This window comes from Diabrotica virgifera, chromosome 7 (genome assembly GCF_917563875.1).
Source record: "Diabrotica virgifera virgifera chromosome 7, PGI_DIABVI_V3a".
Lineage (NCBI taxonomy): Eukaryota > Metazoa > Arthropoda > Insecta > Coleoptera > Chrysomelidae > Diabrotica > Diabrotica virgifera.
Window position 1 is genome coordinate 208,164,415 of NC_065449.1, and position 25,491 is coordinate 208,189,905.

General features: G+C 34.3%; 1 protein-coding gene across 2 annotated transcripts in view; it reads left to right on the top strand.

The window, feature by feature from the left end:
- The first annotated feature begins 9,897 nt into the window (after nt 1–9,897).
- Nucleotides 9,898–25,491, top strand: part of LOC114330002 (ATP-binding cassette sub-family C member 4-like) — a 110,649-nt gene continuing 95,055 nt past the window's right edge. For both annotated transcript variants that reach the window (XM_050655866.1, XM_050655867.1), the window contains exon 1: nt 9,898–10,160. In XM_050655866.1, coding sequence (XP_050511823.1) covers nt 10,087–10,160 — 74 coding nt within the window. In that variant the 5' untranslated portion in view covers nt 9,898–10,086. The remainder of the gene's footprint in view (nt 10,161–25,491) is intronic.

Below are 25,491 nucleotides of genomic sequence, written 5' to 3' on the forward strand. Positions count from 1 at the left end.
GAGCCAGGCTTGTCGGTAAATAAAACCGCGGTATTGCAATGATACACTGGCGAGCTTTACCGACGAGCCACAAAACCGCGGTTTTACTCGCCTGTCGATCAGGGCCTTTAATACACAGTGATACATTTCACACACATTTATTTTTATTTAGCGTATGGCTTAAGTATATCACAGAATATATTTAGATTTATGCATTATACAATGCATCACAAACAGATGTCCAATTTTTTTATATGTTCGATTGACCCTTCGGTTGCCATTACAAAGTCTATAGGGTCGCCTGTGTATGCTCTGCGTGGGCAGTCCTGAACAATGTGACTGATCGTCTGTCTTGCAGCGCCGCAGTCACAAGAAGGCGAGGGGAGTTTACCCCATCTGTGGAGGGAGTTGGCGCATCTTCCACAGTTTGTTCGAATTCGATTAAGGGCTGCCCAAATCTTACGGGGACGTTCAAATTCGCCAGGTTTCCCTATGATGTCCGGTAGACTATGGTAATGCGGATCTGTCCTACTTTCCCAATCTTCTCTCCATCGGGTATTTAAGTCAAAGTTGGATTGCTGCAGCGCTTGAGCAGATTGTAGAGGGGGTAACCTGGATCGGAGACGGTTTCCAAGAATATCGGGGATGTCGTTGTGGACTAGAAGCTGGCGACTGTCCATTATTTTGTTATATTCTTTAACCAATGCATGTTCGCGGCGTAGGTTGGGTGGTGCTATATTACTAAGGGTAGGTAGCCACATTGTAGGGGTGGGCTTAATTGTGCCTGTTATCATACGCATAGTACGGTTTAGTTGGGTGTCGACCAGGTGGGTATGCCTGCTATTTAGCCACACTGGAGCACAGTATTCTGCCACCGGATATATCAGGCCAAGAGCAGAGGATCTTAATGTTGATGCTGTGGACCCCCATGTAGTGCCGCAGAGTTTCTGTATTATATTGTTGCGTGTTTTCAATTTTGCTGCTGTTTTCGTCAGGTGTTCTCTGAATGTGAGCGTTCTGTCTAGAGTAACCCCAAGGTATTTCGGGTATTTATTGTGTTTTAACAGCTTGTTATTAAAATACACTCGCAATTCTCTGTTTGCCAACTTGTTGTTTAGATGAAAAGCTGATACTTCAGTTTTTGTAGTACTTGGCTGTAGTCTCCATTTCTTAAGGTATTCGCTGAGGATGGATAAGTCATTCGTGAGAGTGATTTCTGTAGTTTCTAAAGATTGGTGGCTTGTTGCAAGGGTCCAGTCGTCAGCATATCCAAACTTCCGAGATTCGGTTTCAGGCATGTCAGCAATATAGAGGCTGAAAAGTAAAGGGGCAAGGACAGAACCCTGTGGAAGACCATTGTTAAGTTTCATCTGTCTACTCGTCTCCTTTCCCATTATAACTTGGAAGGCTCTGTTGGTCAGCATGTTGTCAATGAGGTTAATTATCTTTCTGTAGGGGATAATGCGGGCCAGTTTATATATTAATCCCTGTCTCCAAACAGTATCATATGCTGCTGTTAGATCTATAAATACTGTTGCTGTCTTTTGTTTCTTTTGAAAACTAGCTTCTATAAAAGTTGTTAATGACAGCACTTGGTCCGTACAGCTTCGATGAGGGCGGAAGCCAGCTTGTTCAATGGGGACATTTTCTAGTATCCTGTGACTAATTCTGTTGAGGAGAAGCTTTTCTAATAGTTTATATACCATGCTGAGTAGAGCTATGGGGCGGTAGTTTTCTGGCTTATCGTTTGATTTACCCGGTTTCGGAATTGCAATTATCTTTGTTCGCTTAAGTGAGAAAGGAATGTTACCTGACTGAAGTATATCATTAAAGAACATTGCAAGCCACTGTTTCGTGTATGCACCACTGTGTATCAAGAACTCTGGATGGATACCATCAAAGCCAGGTGCTTTACCTGATTTCATTTCACACACAAATATAATATCACAAAAAATTGTAATATAATAGTATGAAAAAATAGAGGATACGGCAACGGTGTTACATGTCATGCTCGGATTCAATGCCAAAATCTACACAGACATATTAGGGTGCACTAATAATATCCAAGCTGTCCCTTTTCATGAGCTACAACTCTGCTTCTTCTGAGCCTATAGACTTTAGGCTACGTTTAGGCTACGTTTCTGCTATGAATATTTTTTTGACAAAATACTAACTTTTTGAGATATTTGCGAAAAACATGTCCAAAACATGTTTTCCTTGTTGAAAAATTAACATTTTCACTCGTAAATAACTCGAAAAGTATTGACTTAGTGAAAAAATTCTATAGAATAAAAGTTGCTTAGAATTTGTAAATTTATCAATTTCCGGACTTATTTTGAACGTATGTTTTTTCACCCCCGAGAAGGGATGGCTTTCACCCCCCAAGTAAAGGCAACTCTGGGTTTTAAGTCTAATAATGAAGTAGGGGGTAGGCATTCCCGGATTAAGGGAATAGGCAACCCAAGCTAGGAGGCCCCTTAAGAAACGTTTGTCTTTTCCTTCCAAAACCTCGGATAATCTCTCCATCGCTGAGCGGTATTCCTTTGATCTATTGGTGGACATTTTGTAGATGTAAACTTAAATTTTTGTTCCACTTTGTAAATCCTGTTGCTTGAAGAAATAAAACAAAGAAATAGTCAAGAAAATATTTATATAATTTTGCTTAAATTTTGCAATCAAAAATTATTTTAGTTTTTTTATTTGTTATAGTTATCAATAAACGAACGATCCATTTTAAAGTATAATATATAATATACTATAATAATTTTTCTAATAATGAAAAAAAAAATAAGGTCGTAGAAAGAGTATATCTACTCACATGTAATATATATAATGGCTATTACTCACTCTTATGAATAACGACACTCGCTTTCGGCTCGTTTCGCAAACTTCATCATCGTGAGTAATACCAAACATTACATGCTCGTTGTTATTACATAATTATGTAATAATAAATAATTATGAATTAAATTTATTTTGAGTTTTCAAAGCCTTATAAATTAATTAAATCATTATACACTCTGTCCGTAAAGTATGGAACAAATTCTTTTTTAGCTAAACAGAGCATTTTAAGAAATAATCCTGAAACACGTCGATTTTTGATTTTAATTTACCGTATTTTAAAATAATATTCTAATATACAGGGTGAATTACTTTCGTTACATTTTTTTTAAATGGAACACCCCAATTTTGTCTCAATTTTCGGATTACTCTAGCTGAGCTGATTCCAAAAATGTATCACATGTTGATTCAAATTGGTATAGGGTGGACAAAAATACAATAGCTTTGTGTGTGTTTATAAAGTAACGCGTTAGTTAAATTAACAATATTATCAAAAATACTTATAGTATAGTATAGTTGATCCAAAAGATGGCATAACCCAGACATCCAAAGTGAAAGTTATCCTTCAACACCAAATTGTTCTATATGGTCCACACAATGTCCAGAAAAAAGTCACACCATTTTGAGCGTCCGGTTTGGGAGGGAGATGGGAGAGAAGACGGTAAATTAGTAGTTTTTTTACGTTTTTCGTCAATATTTCTAAAACTATGCTTTATTGTAAACAATGTTATATAAAAAAATGTTCTACATAAAATTTAAAACAAAAAATGTTGTATACATGATTGTTATAAAATCAACGGTTCCAGAGTTACGGAGGGTGAAAAGTCGAGGTTTTCGATCCTTTTTATATTGCATGGACAATATTTATGATATAACTACACCCAAAAACCCAGACATTAAAAGTGAAAGTTATCCTCCAACACCAAATTGTTCTATATGGTCCACATAATGTTCAGAAAAAAGTCACACCATTTTGAGCGTCGGGTTTGGGGGAGAGGGGGGAGAAATCGGTAAATATAAAAAGTATCGAAAATCTCCACTTTTCACCCTCCGTAACTCTGGAACCGTTGATTTTATAACAATTATGTATATAACCTTTTTTGTTTTAAATTTTATGTAGAACATTTTTCTATAGAACATTCCTTACGCTAAAGCATAGTTTTAGAAATATTGACGAAAAACGTAAAAAAACTACTAATTTACCGACTTCTCCCCCATATCTCCCCCAAACCGGACGCTCAAAATGGTGTAACTTTTAACTGAACAATATGTGGACCACACAGAACAATTTGGTGTTGAAGGAAAACTTTTACTTTGGATATCTGGGTTAGGCCTTTTTTTGGACCAATTATACTATACTACCTCCGTTACTTTGGAACCGTTGATTTTAGAAGGGTTATGCATAGGGCCTTTTTTATTTCAAATTTAATGTAGAACAATTTTGTGTAGAAGGTTGTTCATGCTAAACCGCTTAGTTTTAGAAATATTGACGAAAAACGTAAAAAACTACGAATTTACATATTTCTCCCCACTCTCCCCCCCAAACCCGACGCTCAAAATGGTGTGACTTTTTTCTGAACATTATGTGGACCATATAGAACAATTTGGTGTTGGAGGATAACTTTCACTTTGGATGTCTGGGTTTGGGTCTAACTATACCATACTATTATTGTATTTTTGATATTTTAATTAATTTTTGATTTTAATTAATTTTTGATATTGTTTAATTTAATATTTTAATTTAATATCAAAAATTAATTAAAATTTAATATTATGAGCACACACAAAACTATTGTATTTTTGTCCACCCTGTACCAATTTGAATCAACATGTGATACATTTTTGGAATCAGCTCAGCTAGAGTAATCCGAAAATTGAGACAAAATCCATTCCATTTAAAAAAAAATGACGGTGACGTCATTACTCGAAAGTAATTCACCCTGTATATTAGAATATTATTTTAAAATACGGTAAATTAAAATCAAAAATCGACGTGTTTCAGGATTATTTCTTAAAATGCTCTGTTTAGCCAAAAAAGAATTTGTTCCATACTTTACGGACACAGTGTATAGTAACTTTTCTGAGTTTCATAGAAACAAAACTACTTAAAATATCTTCAACTTCCAAATTTTCGAGCACATCATTCTCAATGGCCATAATTGAGGGAAATGCGCCAATGCGGGTCTATTTTGTGCCACTGTCGAACGGTGACAGTTTTTTAAAAATTTTCATTTTTGAAAATGACCGTTCGCCTGTTGCATTTGTAATCATGAACGTAAGATAAATCTTAAAAGCTACTGACAAATTTCGAAACTTCGATTCGAATTTGTTCTCATAAATATCCCAAAAAGACTATGAAGCAGGAATAAATTGTTTTCGCTACAAGTCCTGGAGATGGACTATAAAATATTTGAACTGCAGTAGTTCATCTTAAATTTCAGGTCCAATATCATCAGTATAGTTTTCATGTAGTTTTGAAGCACACTCCTTTATTTGAGTATCACTCAGTTTTGGAAAAACACACAAAACACTAAATCTTGAGTCACTGACTCGTACGCTGTCGACTGACGACTCAGCTCAATAATTAGCTTATCCAAAATTGTTAGATTCGTTTCAACTTTCAACTTTTCTCCACCCTGTAAAAAAACTTCATTGAAAATGTAGTTTTCTTGCTTGCGTTTGTTTACTCTCGTCGATTAATTGAGAGTATTGTAGATCGCAGACCTTCTGCTCGTAGTAAGCAAAATTATCTCTTTGGGATTTTAAGAACTCCAAAAGTAATTTTAGAAGCTGAACTACAGTTTCAAGTTCAATATATTTTCTCTGTAATGATTTACTGACAGCGTTGATGAGTTCTAAAATTGTTGCCAAAACTCATTCATTATGAGTGTTTCTGTTTTGACATTTCTTTCAACAAACACTTAGCCTCATTAATTGTTTCAGCTTTCTGATTAGGGTCTTCAGCAAGAGTATACAGAGCAGATTTGCAGGCATTGTAACCTTTAGACAAAGATCTTGTTGCATCAGCCCTTGCAGTCCATCTAGTGCTGCTTGATATTTTAAGGACAAGGTTTAGATCGTGACTAGGGATTGCAATCCAGCAGCATTTTCAATCCAGCTGGATTTTCGCAAGATTGGGCTGAATCCAGCTGGATCCATCGCGGATCCAGCAAAATGTGGAATCAAAATAAAAACACGATTTCATAGGCCTTACCTACTTCGCACAGAACTGCACATATAGCCGGTTACGGAGAAAGCCCTTTCGGCCTCTGTTGTGGTCGGTTTTAAGGTCATAAAATGGTCATAGACCATTGACAAACGATCGCCTTTCACTCCTTCGGTCTCATACACCGCCATTTCCTTTTCCAAAATCTTTTCGTAATTTTTTTGAGACCTAGTTTTTTTTGGCTATAAATGTTTTCTCTTTCTCGTTTCAATTCAATCTCAAGTTCTTGTTCCGAAGTAAAATTCACGGGCTCCGGATTAGTTGGCCTATCTTCTTCCATTATATCTTGCACTGGTTCCACAGTTACTTGTTTATTTATACGAATCAACAAATTTTTCATCTCTTGTCGCATTGCATTCTTTTTCGGCATGGGTAAGTAACCAGGATTGTTTAGTCCTTCGTCAAACTGTTGCGTAGTGCTTCCGGTAGATCGGCACTAATGCTAGAGTCCCGGCTATTTAGTTTGTCTAAGAAAAATTTCATGATTGTGTCGACCGTTAACAAAGTGGACTCTGCAAAGAGCTTCTACAGCCGGTTAAAAGTGGCGATTAACTCATTGATTTTTGACCACTCCCCAGCAGAGACTTTTATCGCAGAATTAATGTATATCAACGCTTTATCGATTCAAACTTTTAAGCTATAGAAGTTTTTCAGCATACTGAACTACTGCCAGCGCGATAGAATGGCAAGTTGCCGACTCACGGCTTTGAATAAAGAGGCTAATGAAGACATTCAGTAACTTATTTCGAATTTGACACGTTTGCGGATCCGCGCTGCAGCATATAAAAAAAAGCGCTGGATCCAGCTGGATTGCTGGATGCTGGATCCAGCAATTGCAATCCCTAATCGTGGCGAATGGGATCGCCTAGTTAAGTTTCATTTACGCATTTGATCGTAGCTTCCCAACGGTGGATAGAGGCTGAAAAAAATTTGTACACGGACTGAACAAATCCAAAATACGATATTGCTCCAACGGGTCCAACGCAACTTTTAGCAGCATTTACTCCAACCAAAGCGAGTGTGCGGCACAAAAAATGTAAATTGCAAGTTTGTTAATCTTAGAAAATGAGCCTGGAGACCATTGTATTTGCCTGACATGTAGCGAAAGGCATGAGTAATGAAGGAGAGGGTAGCGAGGGGGCGCTGACTCATTTGTTGCTCTTGCTCATACTACTTTTCTAAGAAACCGTGCAGACTGATAGGCAGTAATGTTCCTTGTAATGTAATTTTATACGTCCACCATCCCTTTTATGGTATTGCGCGATATTTGAATTTTTCAATATAATATGGTTTACAATTTTTATTTAATTCTAATTATTATTTTTTCATTTTGGGTCTTGCGAGGCCCATAGGCAACTGCCTACTTTGCCTATTGGTTAATCCGGCACTGGGGGTAGGAGGAACATAAAAGCAAATTTTCAAGCAAATCCGTCGTGACGAGGAAAAGTATACATACTTCAAAACTGTCAAAAAATGTCAAAAAATGAAGGAAAAATTTGATTTTTTTCTTCGTTTTTTGATTATAACTTTAAAAATATTCATTTCCGAGAAAAGTTGTATTGATATAAAAGTTGCGTAATTAAATTTCGTACAATATAGATTTGGTTAAAGATTTAAAAAATAGTCACCCTAGTTGCAAAATAACAATAATTGCTCATGAAAAAACAAAAGATGTAGATCTTTGAAACACACTCAGTGATCAAAAGATCCACAGGTACTGGTTTAACGACCACTCGTACGAAATCAAACAAATGAAATAGAGAATGTGGAAAAATCCCCTTACGAATAACTCACACATCCACTAAATTTTTCGAATAGAATCAAAGATCCAAACACCAGTTCTTAGAAATGTGTTTCGCCCTCTTCAACCTCCGTGGGCTCATCGGTAAGTTATTATTAAAATAACTCACACATCCTTAGTGGATGTGTGAGTTATTCGTAAGGGGATTTTTCCACATTCTCTATTTCATTTGTTTGATTTCGTACGAGTGGTCGTTAAACCAGTACCTGTGGATCTTTTGATCACTGAGTGTGTTTCAAAGATCTACATCTTTTGTTTTTTCATAAACATTGTCTTACTTACTCTAAAGTAATTAGGGAATTAAAACTTGAGACTGTCACTTTCAGGTTGGGCGTAGATTTACGCTCCTGTTATGTCTATGTCTCGGATGTTGTTTTTTGATGGAATGTGTCTAAAGATATTCAACCTCTCATCTTTACCGATGAGCCCACGGAGGTTGAAGAGGGCGAAACACATTTCTAAGAACTGGTGTTTGGATCTTTGATTCTATTCAAAAAATTTTTCCCAGCCAGAAATAGTGGATGTGTGAGTTATTCGTAAGGGGATTTTTCCACATTCTCTATTTCATTTGTTTGATAACAATAATTGCGAAAAAAACATACAAAAACAAGTATTCGCATTTTACGTTTTTTAACCATTTATGCTAAACTTAGGACCTTCATATTTCACCCAGAAAAACTTTATAATACAGTATAACAATACTGTAAATTTCATTAAGATCGGTTTAATAGACTTTGCAAAATAAATTTTGCAATCCAGCTTTCGCAAAAAAAATTCATTTTTTCAAAATGTTACAGGACTGAAAATAAAGCAGACAGCAAGTTGAAGTTTTTTTTGCTTATAGAAGTGTACTGTACCTTTCATTTGCAATTTGCAAAATTAAAATCGATTAATTACCACGGCGTCCGGAAATTTTTTAAATAAACATTCATTTTTGGTGCTATGCGCAGGACAGCGGTGTTCGATTCACAAAAGTTGATTTCCACCAAATTTCTTCCAATCTTTATCTAATATATTATTTTCTTACTCTATATTTTGTTGTATTTTAATATTTTAATTCCATAAAAATCAAACTAATTTTATTGTTTGTGAAATATTGTTTAAACAATTGCATATGTTTAAAAATACTAAACTTTTATTCTCTATGTTAAAATATATGAACATAGAAAAGTTTTTGCTAATAAAAGTGTTATTTCAAAGGATAGAGTATGTGTTTTTATTTTGCAATAAACAAATTTATTTATTTATATCGAAATGTAATAAACATTAAAATGTATCAATTATTATCAAAGATCATTGGAATGCCCAATCAGAGCAAACTATCCGCTGTCTTGCGCGTAGCACCAATAATTAATGTTTATTTAAAAAAATTGCTGACGCCGTGGTGTTAATCGATTTTAATTTTGCAAAATTTCAAATGAAAGGTACAGTACACTTCTATACGCAAAAAAAATTCAACTTGCTGTCTGCTTTATTTTTAGTCCTGTAACATTTTGAAAAAATGAATTTTTTTTGAGAAAGCTGGATTGCAAAATTTATTTTGCAAAATCTATTGAACCGATCTTAATGAAATTTACAGTATTATTTTACAGTATCATCAAGTTTCTCTGAATGAAATATGAAGGTCCTAAGTGTAGCATAAATGGTTAAAAAACGTAAAATGCGGATACTTGTTTTTGTATGGTTTTTTCGCAATCATTGCTATTTTGCAACAAGGGTGACTATTTTTTAAATTTTTAACCAATTCTATATTGTAGGAAATTTAATTACGCAACTTTTATGTCAGTACAACTTTTCTCGAAAATAAATACTTTTAAAGTTATAAACAAAAAACGAAGAAAAAAATCGAACTTTTCCTTAATTTTTTGACATTTTGATTATTTAAACAATGTTCCGGACCTTTTTGAGAGGGAGGATAACTCAAATATTATTATTTGATTTATTTTCAAGCAATTTCTGTAAGAAAATTTGAGTCACCTCTCAACGTCCAAATGTACTAATATTTTTACAGATGCGCCCTGGTCTATAATACCTAGTTCCAATATTTAACCTAAAACCAAGTCGTAATGGCTTTGCCTAGAACTAACAATTAGTCTCTAAGCAAACACGTTTTTATCTTTAACAATAAGTAATATTCATTCTGAAGAATTGTTGTGCAAACAGTGACTGGACAATGAGCGTTGTGGAAATTTCTTATTTATCTTGAGGTGGTGAACGGTGCGCAAGGTTTCTTCGTAGAATGGATATAGGCTTTAAGTTAAAACATGAAAATCCAAAAAAGCAAGCAGGTCTAGTTAAAAAACTATTCTTTGGGTAAGTTTATTTGCAAGGTTTTTATGTACATATAGGTAATTTGTTTACTATCAAATGAGAGTAAAAAATGTAGAAATGAATAGAAGTAATATTACGACATGAAATATGCCGAAAAAATGCCAAAATACTTTATTGTTCTTCTTTAAGAGCCTTCTCCCAATCGGCACTATCTTTGCTCTATCTACCGCTGCTCAAAGAATTCTATTGAACTACACTGGAACCCCGATAAGTCGGCCTCGGATAACCCGGAAGGCCGGTTAACCCGGACCGATTTTCATCAGACAAAACAAACATTTTTTCACTTTGACTTTTTTACCAAGAAATAAACAATACTGTATACAACTGTACGTAATTTCGATGTACTGTGCATATGTATTTCATGTTTTTGAAATTATAATGTGTATTTGTTTATTATTTATATGTTTTATTAATTTTTACCATATTTTCCGGCTAACCCGGATTTTCGATAACCCGGACAGGCCGCGGTCCCGATTAATCCGACTTATCGAATTTCCACTGTACATTTAAACCAGTCCCTTAAATTTTTCAATCATGGCACTCTCCTTCTTCCCATACTCCTTCATCTTCTTATCTTTTCCTGTATTATCAATCTTAGCATTTCCTTATGCTGTCCCCTCATTTCGTGTCTAAGATATTGTAACTTCGTTATATGTTTATCATTTCGTACTCTTTGCCCATTTCTGGTTCGTGTCTTCCGTGTTCGTTTTCTTTTGGGTTCTTGCTACTCTAAGCATCCTTCGTAACACTACATTTTAAATAACTGTAGTGTATTTATCAGTGGCGACGCGTGACTTTTTCTGAAGTGTTACCAAAACCAGATGCAAAAAATCTTATTTAAAAAAATTAAGATATGGCTAAATGTATATATACGCTCACCGGCACGAAATTCTGCCACCCAAAATTTTTGATTAAGTTTGACAATCTATAACTTTATTATTTGTACTTCGATTTTAAAGATTTTTGCACGAGTTTGTAGGTACATGTATTGATGTCAATTCCTATTATTCCGGTAAAACATTTTTTTTGCTTAGATGGCATTAGGGACCGTTCAAGTATTACGTAACGCAGACGGGGGGGGGGGAGGGGGGTCAAAAATCTTTAAAAATTGCGTTACGCAATAGTTAAACTCCCATAAGAGTGCGTTACGTAATACTTGAACGCTCCCTTATATGGGAGTGAATGTAAGCGTTGTTTTTTCTCTTAACTTTAAAAAATTCTGTGGAAAAATTGGAGGGCTGATTTTGTTTCATACTCCTTTTGTATTATCCTGGAGGTATCACTAAGGTCTTGTTTTTTGAATTATCTGAATATCTCTTTTTTCTTGTAAGAGCTGTAATTAAAAACACTGCTTTGAAGGTTTATTTAATTAAAAATATCAAAGCACTAAAATTAACAAAACAAAACAAATTTAACAACAGAACAAAACAATTCAATAGCGGTTATGTCCACCTCTTGCAGCAACGACTTCTCCCAATGTGTTTAGCATCTAATAAAGATGTGTTTTCGTTGCCTGGGAAATAGCCCGATATTCCTCTACAAGGGCCATAACTGTACCAAATTTTCTGGAGGCCTAGGATGACGGCAAATAGCTTTTTTTATTCATCCCATAAATGCTCAATATGATTGAGATCTGGGCTGAATGCGGGCCATTCTAATCTTATCAATCCAACCTCAATTGTATGAGTCAATCAGTGTTTTTATTTACAAAAAATGGTACAGCTCTTACAAGAAAAAAGATATTCGGATAATTCAAAAAACAAAATGTTGGTGATGCCTCCGGTAAAATATGACAGGACTATGAAACAGAATCAGCTATTCCATTTTTCCACAGAATTTTTAAAATTAGGAGAAAATACAATGCTTCCTTTCAGCCCTGTACAATGACATGCAAGCACAATTATTATTTTCCATCCGTCAAAAGACATCCGTCTTTTTTCCATTAAATCTAATATTTTCTCCGTCATCCGTTGTTTCTTTTTGTATCTGGTTCGTGTCAGTTTCTCTTTTTAACTTTTATCTATTTCTATCTACCTTAATAATCATTTTGTATTCGATTCAATCGTTCTTTGACATTCATTAAGAATCATTTATTTGATTTGTCAGACATTTTCTTATAAGTCGGTTCCTTAATTTAGTTGTATCAATTTGTTGCATCACAACGACCCCACAACGACAGGGCAACAAAGACAGTACCAGTTAGCCGAACCTGAAATACCAGGGCCCACACTAGCTGAAGTAAAGTCAGCAATTTCGTCCCTAAAAAACCATAAAGCCCCAGGCCCAGACGGCATACAGGCGGAACTACTAAAAAAAGGGGGAGACAAACTACATCTTGAGATATATCATCTTATAAGAGAAGTCTGGGAAAGAGAAGAAATACCGAAACACTGGCATGAAAGCCATATAATACCTATTCACAAGAAGGGAGTCAAACAAATATGTCGGAACTATAGAGGAATATCGTTAATTAATACAGCATACAAGATTATATCCATAATACTGTTTAGAAGACTAACTCCATACGCAGAGGAAATAATAGGCGACTACCAAAGCGGATTCAGACCGGGAAGGTCGACTATAGACCAGATCTTCGTCCTACGCCAGGTGTTGGAAAAAAACTGGGAATTCAACCGCGATGTACACCAAATCTTCGTGGACTTCAAACAAGCTTACGATTCTGTTAGCAGAGAAGCATTGTGGGAGACTATGGTAGAAATGGGAGTACCTGGAAAACTGGTACGATTAGCAAAGGTGAGCACGGAGAACGCTTCCGCACGAATCCGAATTGGCAGCACCACGTCGGAGGAATTTCTCATTGACACCGGACTTAGACAAGGAGATCCTCTCGCCCCCCTGCTGTTTAACTTCGCACTGGAACATGCAGTAAGGAAAGCTCAGCCACAACTGACAAACGGATTTGCCGCCCAAGGATCAAAAATACTATTAGCCTTTGCGGATGACGTGGACACAATTGCACAATCCACCAGAGATGCAAAAGAAGTTTTCACCCTATTCGAGAACGGAGCCAAGGAAGTTGGTCTTAAGGTCAACGAGGACAAGACCAAGTACATGGTGGTTACGAAGAACCCAAGACCAAGGGTTAGACAAAACGTAACAATTAATGAATACAATTTTGAAGTCGTCAAAGAATTTAAGTACCTGGGAGCGATCATAACATCTGAAAATAACTATGAAAAGGACGTGGCAGCCAGGATTATTGCAGGAAACAGGGCATATTACTCATTAAGGACCCTACTTAAATCAAAAATACTCTCAAGACCAGCAAAAATAAGAGTACATAAGACAATAATTCGTCCCACAATAACGTATGGAAGCGAAACATGGACTCTGAATCAGCGGGAAACAACAAAATTACTGGTACTTGAAAGAAAGATACTGCGGACTATCTATGGGCCTTGCAGAGAAGAGACAACAGGAGAATGGAGAAGAAGACACAATGATGAACTCCAGACAATATACGGAGATGAAAACATAGTACGCTACATTAAATCAAACAGAATACGATGGGCGGGTCACGTACTAAGATCAAGTGACGAAAGACTTCTAAACGCCACATTCTGGGAAAGGCCCGATGGAAAAAGGTCAGTTGGTCGCCCAAGAAAGAGATGGAAGGACGCAGTAGCCAGCGATCTACGCAAAATGGGAGTACAGCAATGGGAAATAGCTGCTCAGGACCGACAACAATGGAGGGAAATAGTAAACGCGGCCAAGACTCACATAGAGTTGTAGAGCCAAATGATGATGATGATGATGAATTTGTTGCATCTGTTGTTCTTCGTTGTATTATTTTCATTATTCATTTTGAGTGTAATTTATTTATAATTAAGCAAAAATACCAGGAACCTATCAATAAAAAATGCCAATATAGTCCGTCCTTTAACGGTAAAATATTGCAAAACCTCTAAATTTTAAAGAACCGCTTGGATTAACATGAAATTTTGCATACACATAGCTAATAAGTCAAAGAAAAAAAGTGATATTGTGCCGATATGTGCTTTTGCCCTGGGGATAGTTTTCACCCCCTTTTGGGGTTAAAAAAATATTCGTCCAAAGAAAGTCAGGAAATGGATAAACTGGCTAATTTTAAGTAACTTTTGTTCTATAGAGTTTTTTAACTAAGTCAATACTTTTCGAGTTATTTGGCAGTGAATATGTTCATTTTTTCAACAAAATAGACACGCTTTTAGACGGTTTTTCGCAAATAACTCAAATAGTAAGAATTTTGTCGAAAAATCATTCTTGGCAAAAATATAGCCTGTAAAAAATTTAAAAAACTGGTGTATATCTCTGATCTCTACACCTAGTAGAAGTAGAGTTATAGCTAATGAAAAATAGGTTCCTATTCGTCAAATTCCAAATAGAATAATTTAACGTGAAATAACCAAAAATGAAGCACATTTCGGAGAAAACTCATTAAAACTTATTTAAAGTGTTTAAAAAAAGCTTCATTTTTGTTTCATAAAAAAAATTCTAACATCAAAATTAAATAAGTTACGCTCAAAATAAGGTTAGTCCCTTTTGGTTTTGGTAAAAAAATCGAGAAAATCACAACCTAATTAGTATCTTAAATCAACTTAATCGTTACGACTTTAAAAGTTTCTTGACTCGTGTATATATTGTTTATATGATCTGTAAGTTCCATCGGTTCAAAGTCCTTATTATTGAAAGGGCTGTAGTTAAAATGGGTTGAACGAGTCACTGATCTCGAATGTATGCAAATTTAGAAACACCAAATCTTAATCCATTTTTGTCTAACAGAAAAACAAAAAAATACATGATATTCAAAAAAGCAAATCTGACTTTTTTTGTTTTTCGAGATTTTTGGTATCTCTAACAATTTTTAAGTTATTTTGAAAGAAAGCATATTTTTCAGAATTTAAATTTTTAAAATTTTTATTTTGAAACCAAATTTTTTAAAAAATAAGCACTTTGAATCGATGAAACTTACAGATCATATAAACACAACATAAGTACACTAATTTGTGGAGCGGTAACGATTAATTTCATTTAAGTTGCTAATTAGGGGGTGATCTTCCCGATTTTTTTTGCAAAAACAAAAGGGACCAACTTTATTTTGAGCGTAACTTGCTTAAATTTAATGCTAGAAACTTTTTGTAAAAACAAAAATAAATATTTTTTAAACACTTTAAAAAAGTTATAATGGGTTTTCCCCAAAAAGTGCTTACTTTTTTGGATATTTCACGTCGAAATATTCTATTTGAAATTTGGTAAATATGAATCTATTTTTCATTGGCTATAACTCTGGTTCTACGAGATCCAGAGACCTAACGCGTACACCATTTTTTTTATTTTTTTCTAGGCTATATTTTTGCTAAGAACGTTTTTTTCGACAATTCTTACTTTTTGAGTTATTTGCAAAAAACCGTCTAAAAATGTGGTTATTTTGTTGAAAAATGAACATATTCACTCGCAAATAACTCGAAAAGTGTTGATTTGGCGAAAAAGCTCTATAGGACAAAAGTTACTTAAAATTAGTCAGTTTATCCATTTCCGGACTTATTTTGCACATATATTTTTTCACCCCCAAGAGGGGGTGAAAGTCACCCCCAGGGCAAAAGCACACATCGGCACAATATCACTTTTTTTCTTTGACATGTAAGCTATACGTATGCCAAATTTCATGTCAATCCAAGCGGTTCTTTAAAATTTAGAGCAAAAACCGTGAAAGAATGGACTAATAGAAAAAGTTAAAAATAATTTTTGACCATCGTAATGATCTCAGTGGCGGATCTAGAAATGGAGTTGGAGTGGGAAGGACTTCCAATGAAACACCAACCAATCATCATCATCATGCAACCTCTTCTGTCCACTGCTGGACATAGGTCTGTCCCATTTTTTGCCACTCTCCACAATTCTGTGTGTCTTGTTGCCATTTCATGGACATTCGTTTAATGTCGTTCATCCAACGTTTTGGTGGTCGTCCTCTGCTGCGTTTGTCTTCTCTTGGGCGCCAGTCAATTAGTTTTCTGGTCCATCTTGAGGCTTTCAGTCGCGCTATGTGACCTGCCCAATTCCATTTCAGCTTGGCTATACGTTCGACGACATCGGTGATACCTGTTCTTTTCCTTAGACACCAACCAAAAGACAATAAAAAGATAAGCCCAAACCACATAAAAGACATACATAATATCTTATGCATTAAGTTCCCTTAACCTTCCTGACTAAAGGATTTATTGGGTTGAGTTTGTCTGTGACTCAAACTCAAAAGTAACATAATTAACGCAGCAACAGAATCACTTGGAGAGAGGAAAGTAACGAATACCAATATATCAAAAAAGAAAACCCCATGGTTTCGAGAGGAACTGAAGATAAAATGTGAAGAAAAGAAGAAAGCCTTTTTAGAATACAGAACACAACAAACACAACAGGCATCAACAAACACAACAGGCATACAACCACTATAAAAGAATTAGAAACGAAACAAACACTCTAGTCAGACAAATAAAAAGAGAACACTGGGAGAGTTTCTCAAAACAGATGGAACACGACTTCTACGGAACACAAAAGGAAATATGGAGAATGATCAGAGGACAAAGAAAAGAGATGAATGAACTAATAAAAACGAAACACCTTCAGAAGGAAACTTGGAAACGGAAGCATTAAGGAAATTAAAAAATAGAAAATCACCAGGAGAGGACAGAATATCGAATGAACTCCTAAAGTATGGAGGACAAGACCTGACCAAACAATTATTAAAACTAATCCAAAAAATAATAGAACAAAACAGAATACCACAAGAATGGAGATCAAGCATCCTAATACCTCTCTTCAAAAAGGGAGAAAAATCGGACCCGGAGAATTACAGAGGAATTCATTTATTAAACACAACACTAAAATTAACGACCAAAGTGATAACAAACAAACTGAATAAAATTATGACATTAGCAGAAGAACAACAAGGTTTTAGGTCGGGAAGATCATGCACCGACGCTATATTTATAATGAAGCAGATTCAAGAAAAATCGTTAGAATACAACAAACCGGCATACTTATGTTTCGTGGACCTTAAAAAGGCATTCGACAGGGTCAAATTAAAGGACGTTATCCATTTATTGTACGCAAGAGAGGTACCTATAGGAATAATTCAAACTATCGAAAATATCTACCAGAACAATACAATAAAAGTAAAAGTAGATGATGAACTAACTGACCCAATTGAAGCTTGCAATGGGATAAGACAGGGAGATTCCCTGAGTCCTCTGTTGTTCAACCTGATCATGGACGAAATAATAAAAAAAGTAAGAACAAAAAAAGGATACCAAATGGGAGAAAAACAACTTAAAATAATCTGCTATGCAGACGACGCAATACTAATCTCTCAAAGTGAAGATGATTTACAACGTATGCTGCACGAATTTAATATAACCGCTAGAAAATTTAACATGTTAATTTCCCCAAAAAAGACTAAATGCATGGTTATAACAGCAGATCTAATAAGGTGTAAATTAGAGCTGGAGGGTCAAATAATAGAACAAGTCATGGAGTTTAAATATCTAGGCATCACACTATGCAGCTACGGAAAGCTCGAAACAGAAGTGGAAGATCAGGTGAATAAAGCAAACAGAGCCGCAGGTGGCCTGAATGAAACAATATGGAGAAATAAAAACATCGGAAAAGAAGTGAAATATTTTAATTTAATTTTTATTTAATTTTCATTTATTTAGCTGCCTTTTTTATTTTGTAGTCCAATAAATTCAAACGGTAATACCGAAACTGTGATTAAAGTTGTGTAATATGAACTTGTTATGGAAAATTTTAATAAGATGATAAACAGGTCATTATTCCAGAGTGTAGGTATATAAGTTTTCAAGTACACTGCTTCAGATGTTATTAAATTTACTGTGTAAATATTATATTATATTAATGGAAATATTTAACAACGTAATAGGACTAACCTAATAATAGTCCAGAGAAATAAAATTTTTCTCGTGACACATCCCCCTCCAGGCCAAAGCAAATTTTTTGAGTAGTATGGACATCTGTTTTAATAACCTATATTATGTTTCCTGCAGCCGATTTTGATGTAATACATAGTTTGTTATAAACAAATAAAGATCAAAAAACGGTAAATTTTCGCTTTTTTCGTTTATTACTAAAAAGTGAAGCATTCTAAACAAATGTGAGATTAAGAAACTCATTAATCATATAAAAAACTTCAATATAGCGATCGCTAAATATGTCTATCCTTATTTGTTGCTTGGAAAATTGCAAAATAGGTCATAAATTTAAGAGATTTTATAAATGTTCATAACTTATGTAAAAATTAGGTTAGAACCTTCTTATTACAAGGAATGCTGAGACTTCTTGTGCTTAAATTATATTTTAAATTTCAAAGCAATTGGTCAAATAAATAAAAGAAGAACATTTATACTACATATTAAATTAATTAAATAAAAATGACAAAAATTAATTTTAAACAGTGTAAAATTATTTTGAAAAACATGTCAATTTTTTGCTTACTTATAAACAATTAGAATAACTTTTTAACCGTTACCCAGTCTTTCTAAATATGAAATAGCTATTTGTATAACAAGGGAGGAAAGTGTAACTTTTCCTCCCGAGAATGAAGTTTACTGCCCGACGCGTAGCGGAGGGCAGTAATCATTCAAGGGAGGAAAAGGCACTTTACTCCCATGTTATACATATGGTTTTTCCACCTTCCTCAAATAACAGGTCATTTTTTCATTTTTACTTAATTTATTTATGTAACTAACCGACAAAATTTATTAGAACTAAAACAACAAGTAGGTACAATATAACTGTCAACTGTCAGATATAAGTCAAATTATTAATGTAAACATTGTTAAATCAAAATAACAATTTACTGTTTTTTACCATTCTGCAAAATACAGGGTGTTTTATAAATAAACGTTAAAATGTATAGATACTTCGTAATAGAAAATAGATATTATACAGGGCGTCAATAAGTTATATTTTATGACTGAAATACCATGACGTCACTTTTACTTTTCCTCCCTAGGGAGGAAAAATATTTTCCTCCCTAGGGAGGAAAAGTACAACTTTGCTCCCTACAAACAGGTCCGGGAAAGTATACTTTCGGTAGAGGTAGGTGGAAAAATTATTTTTTCATATTTAGAGTCTATTCATATTTAGAAAGACTAAATTTTTATACACATTTAGAAAGAAAAACAACTGTCCTAGGACAATTAGGGACGAAGTTAGCCCCCCTTTTTTAATTCACATGTTCTTGCAAAATAATTTTGCAATATTTAGAATTATGTTTTGTCATTTTTCTTAAATTAAATTAATAGTGTAAATCTTCTTCTTTCATAAACTATCCAAAGTATTATTGTAACTTCATCATTTTCTGACTAATAGTGTTGCAAAAAAATTAATTTGGGATAAACAAATTAAATAACTTTTAAACTATTTGACCAATTGCTTTGAAATTTAGGGTATGATTTAAGCACCAGAAGGCTCAGCATTGCGTTTAATAAGAAGGTTCTAAGTTATTTTATACATAAGTTATGAATATTTATATAAACTCAAAATTTATGATTTATTTTGCAATTTTCTAAGCAACCAATAAGGATAGCCATATTCCGCGAACGCCATATTGAATTTTTTTTATACGATTTGTGAGTTTCTTACTCTCAAATTTGTTTAAAATGCTTAACTTTTTGGTAATAGACGATAAAAGCGAAAATTTACCGTTTTTTGATCTTTATTTGTTTATAACTATGTATATCATCAAAATCGGCTGCAGGAAACATATAGATTATTTTTTATAGATGTCCATACTACTCAAAAAATTTAATTTCGGCCTGGAGGGGGTTGTGTCACCAACAGGATATTTTTTTTCCTGATTTCTCTGAACTATAATTGTGTCTTGTGTCAATGGTTCGAAAACTATTTCCTTGTTAGATCAGGGCGGATCTGTGAAAAATGGATAGACATTTGGATATGAGAGGCGGCATTCTGATTTTTGCAGAAAAAGTTGTGAGATAACTTCAGTAATAATCATTGACTCATACTTTTTCTCACATGCGCCCGAAACATTATTAAAAAAAATTAAAATATTTAAACATTGCTAAAAACATCGATTTGGTTTTACCTTACGTGCTTATAACTTTAAAACGATTACGACATATTGGAGGAAAGTCGTAATGAAATAAAACACCGATAAATACTGCTTATAAGTAAATGTTTTAATTTATAACCCTTGGACTTGGAGCATGGTTAATTTAAATTTTTTTGCACTTTTTTTGCACTCAGTTCAATCAAATATAGGTACTCCATTGACTCTTCTACCACCATGAAGGGCCGATATTATTCTAAAACCAGCACTTTTTATTAGGTTTGGTGAAGAGTTTAGTAAATTGTAGACCTTAGATTCAGTCATTAGAAAAAAATTAGTAGTAATTTTTTGAAAGAAGGTTGTACGGTTTGAAGTGTACTGATTACTGCTTTAGCTGTTACGGGCTAACTTTCACATAGCAAGATTATAAATTCGAAGAAGAAAATACTTACACTTCCATTAACTTTGATGCAATTTATTTATAATTACATGACGAAAATTTGGGAAGTAATTCTCAAGTTCGAGATGAAAATTTTGATGAAGTAATAAAAGATCCTTCTGGCCCACAGCGCAAGAAAATACACCTCGACGAATAATTATCAAAAAAATTGAAAAAAAAAATATACCAATTATTCCGATTTTCAATTCCTAACTTTTCCGATTGCGTCACCAGTGCACCAGTGATGGTTTTGGTGTCTTTTTTGGTGATTTATTCTAGTAATTGGAAAATCCTACTTCGGTGTCCTTATCTTGTTATGAGGTGTTTCAGTTTACTATCGACTATAAATAAATATCACAACAAATTCCTTATTTCTTATATCTGAACTATTCTAAAATTACATTACATAAAACGAATATTTGATCATGGTAAGGTCAAGAAACCTTACCATCTGAAATCTATGGTGTCAGCGTGCAGAAAATATATATAATATATAAATTTTTCTGCATGCTGACACCGTAGACTTCAGATGGTAAGGTTTCTTGACCTTACCATGATCAAATATTTGTTTTATGTAATGTAATTTTTCGTGTGAAAGTCCTTTGTGCTTGTAATAGATGTTTTTAACTTTTCCGACCTCAAACAATAGCTAATTTGAGCATTTTTCAACAATCAGACAGGTTTTTTTTCCAAATTTTCCATCAATTAAAAAACTACATAAAAATAGAAGTATTTTTATATCATACATGGGATCTATCTCTCTTCATAGTGGTATTTTGATCCTTTTGACCATAGCTCTGAAGATGGCTTTATAAGCCGAAAGCGCTCAGCTAGGAATTATTTCATTTACACACTTCAAAAGTACACTTTTCCCTATTTACCTGTAAAATATAAATACCTAAACTGTTTAAAGTAAGTATATTAATTTCGTTGAAATCATAATAAAAGAAGTATAACTTCTTACGTGCGTACAAATTACACACATATTCTTTTTTAGCAAATTTACGTTTTTTACCATTTTAACATTTTAAAACATGCGTTAATCTTCTTCTTCCTTAACTTTTTCCTTTTCAGGGGAGCTGTTCCTTACTCTTCTTCACCATACATTTCTGTCTATAGTGTTTTCTTTATTTAAACCTTGCCTTCTCGAGAGCCTTCTCCCGTACCACAAAGTTTTTCCATCTTCTCCTCGGCTTTCCTCTACCTCTCTCGTTCACTCAATTTTTAACAGCTCTATCCTTTGTTCTAGATAGTTCCCATTTTCACATCTGATGTACCAAATCATTGTAGTCGTTTTTTTCAGCTCTTCTCTGATTGTCTGATTTTTCGATCACAGAGTACCATGCCCATTTGCTCCCAGTTAAACCTACCAGCCTGTGTTCTGTTAGACCGTCCTGTATCGTCGCCCCCGCTAGCGAAATTATTCCGATTCGATTTTTTTGCACAAACTTACTCAAAAAGAGGTTCTTATAACATATCCACAGGGTGCCGGGCGGTGCCGTGGTCAAAAATTATTTAAATAATTTTTTAAACAAATTCACAAAAATAATTTTCTCATTTAAAACAATTTTTTCAGATAATTTGTGACATTCTTAGCAAAAAAGGTCTTGTCATTTTTTTCTAAAATTGATTGTTGTTGAGATATATGCGATTAAAAATTTGAAAAATACGAAAATGGCCATTTTCAAGGCTTAATAACTCGATTAAAAATTATTATTATGAAATTTAAACAGTGACCAAATCAAGTTTCAAACCCCTTCTTCAAGGTCCTGAAGAGATTTTTGTCATTATTTTTATTACAAAGCTGTTATTTTTAATTATTAACAATTAGCGCTATAGTCCAGGATTTATCGTCGCCCCCGTTAGTGAAGTTATTCCGATTCGATTTTTTTGCACAAAATTAACTCAAAAAGAGGTCCTTATAACATATCCACAGGGTGCCAGGCGGTGCCGTGGTAGAAAAAATATTTAAACAATTGTTTTTAAACAAATTCTGAGCAAAGAGGGTCTCGTGATTTTTCTCTAAAATTGATTGTTGTCGAGTTATACGCGATTTAAAATTTGAAAAATTCGAAAATGGCCATATAGCCCGACAACAATCAATTTTAGAGAAAAATCACAACAGACCTTTTTTGTTCAGAATGACCTAAATTATCACTAGTAATACCACTAGAGGTCAAATTATTTCCGGAAATTTTTTTGAGATCATGAATATTTTGAAAATTTCCCGAGTCGCAGACGAGGGAAATTTTCTAAAAATATTCATGATCAAAAAAAAATTTCCGGATATTAATTTGACTTCGCGTGGTATTCGGTAAGAAAATTCCACACCAAATTTGCATTTGAAAATCCAAAGCTGCATGAACAGATTAATAGCGCGCCATAGCTTTGTCAGCAATTATTTAGGCTTTCAAATTCGTAATTTCTACTCATTGTAGTTGCATGGGAATACCATTTCAAGATAGAAAATAGTATATTCTTTAATTTTACAGAAGTTTTGAGTAACTACAAGTGATAGAAAATTATTTTTTGGCGTTTTTAAAACTAAACTACGCAAAATTGAAAGTACTGAATGGGAAAAAGGTAAATAAATTAGTGTCTAAATATTATATATATTTTATTAGACATAGAAACTTAATTGAAAACATTCAAAGTCCTGCATTTTCGCCATTAAGAAGAGAGGAGGTGTCCGAAGAATATAGAAAACATCTTAGCTTTGTAACTAAAATGAATCAAAACTAAATTATGTAAACAAATAAAAACCAGTCTGTCAAAAATGTTCTGTTATTGCAAACGTCAAAAAATTTCCACTATAATTCGCTGGGTACCCCACGAGCAAAAAATTTCCGATAAAATACCTCCGTTGCCATGGTGATCTGTCAAAATAACGTATTTTGATTGGTTCAAAATTACAGGTGTGGAATTTTCTAAAAAAAAAAATCGTTCGTAATGAAAAAATTATTTTTTTGAATTTGTTTAAAAAAATTGTTTAAACAATTTTTCTACCACGGCACCACCCAGCACCCTGTGGATATGTTATAAGGACCTCATTTTGAGTAAGTTTTTGCAAAAAAATCTAATCAAAATAGTTTCGTTAACGGGTGCGACGATACAGTTGGACTATAGTGCTAATTGTTAATAATTAAAAATAGCAGCTTTGTAATAAAATAATGACAAAAATCTCTTCAGGCCCTTGAAGAAGGGGTTTGAAACTTGATTTAGTCACTTTTTGCATTTCATAATAATAATTTTTAATTGAGTTATTAAGCCTTGAAAATGGTCATTTTCGCATTTTTCAAATTTTTAATCGCATAGAACTCGACAACAATCAATTTTAGAGAAAAAGGACAAGAGACATTTTTTGCTCAGAATGGCCCAAGTTATGTAAAAAAAATATTGTTCGAAATGAAAAAATTATTTTTGTGAATTTGTTTAAAAAAAAATGTATAAACAATTTTTTGACCACGGCACCGCCTGGCACCCTGTGGATTTGATATAAGGACCTCTTTTTGAGTAAGTTTGTGCAGAAAAATCGATTTGGAATAATTTCGCTAGCGGGGGCGACGTAACAGCCCGGTCTATGTGGAATTTCCCGGTCTAGTGTCCCATTTTCGAATATATAGGAGCCAAGGCATTTATATTCTCCTACGCGTCCTAGGTTTTCCCCAAGCAACTAGAACGAGTAAGAGAATAATTTAATTGGAAATAATTGAGCTTTAATTTCAAAAAACGATTTAAATATGTGTTAACATAACATATTAAATTTAAAACGTATTGTAACAATAAAACGAGCGGTTCGTATTTATATTGTCCGTCCGTTATAACTTTTACCATGCGTCACGATTCATTTTCAAACAAATTAAGTTAAATCATAAAGTGAAACGTACGCCGATGTGTGTAGTATATACTCGTAGTATACAGCATACAAAATGTATATACACATCGACGTTCGTTTCACTTTATGTTTTCACTTAATTTATTTGAAAATGAATCGTGACGCATGGGAAAAGTTATAGCGGACGAACAGTATACGACTACTGTACAGACGAATTTATCTTATAGACTAACTACTCCTAAAAATTCGCATCCTTATATATTGAATACAAAAATAGCAGATATGTTCTTGAATGTTCCAGAAAAACGGAACCGCCCCTCCCTAGTAATCCGTAGCCTTGACGCGCCGAACATTCTCGAGAAAACCTTTCCTCGCTTGTTCGCCGCGTCATTCTTCCCGATTCTTCCGTAGTGACTGGCTGTCGAGACGGAACCTGTTATTTGCGGTCGGTAATTCGTCACAATACTTCCTTCTTAAGATCTGAGCGTCCCGATCCGCAACTCTAGATGACGGCCCAGGATGGCGAAATCTACAGGATTCTTCAGCTCTGCATACACCCCTCAAGAAGAAGTAACAGTCTGCTGTCATTGAAGGGTACGAGATCTTTGGGTTAATGCAACACACTTGAAGATCACTTCAAGCATGCTTCTCACAATCTTCCAATCCAGATTTTCTACTGCATGGCCTATTTTTGGTGAAGCCAAAGTTTTGATGTCATAATTACACACGATTTGCTTCAAATTAGTTAGAGCACGCAATATGTTCTCGTAGCTTGACGTGTCCGTATAAGACTTCCTGGTCACCAAATACATCAAAGATCGAGGACGATATTCCAATCGCAGTACTCTTCCAATTTTAGGCTGCTGATTTCTTAATTCGTCCAAGCGGCCGAACTTTCTATTGAATACGGACGAGATTCCTTTAGTCATCTCGAGGTCTTGGGCAACACAGTGGG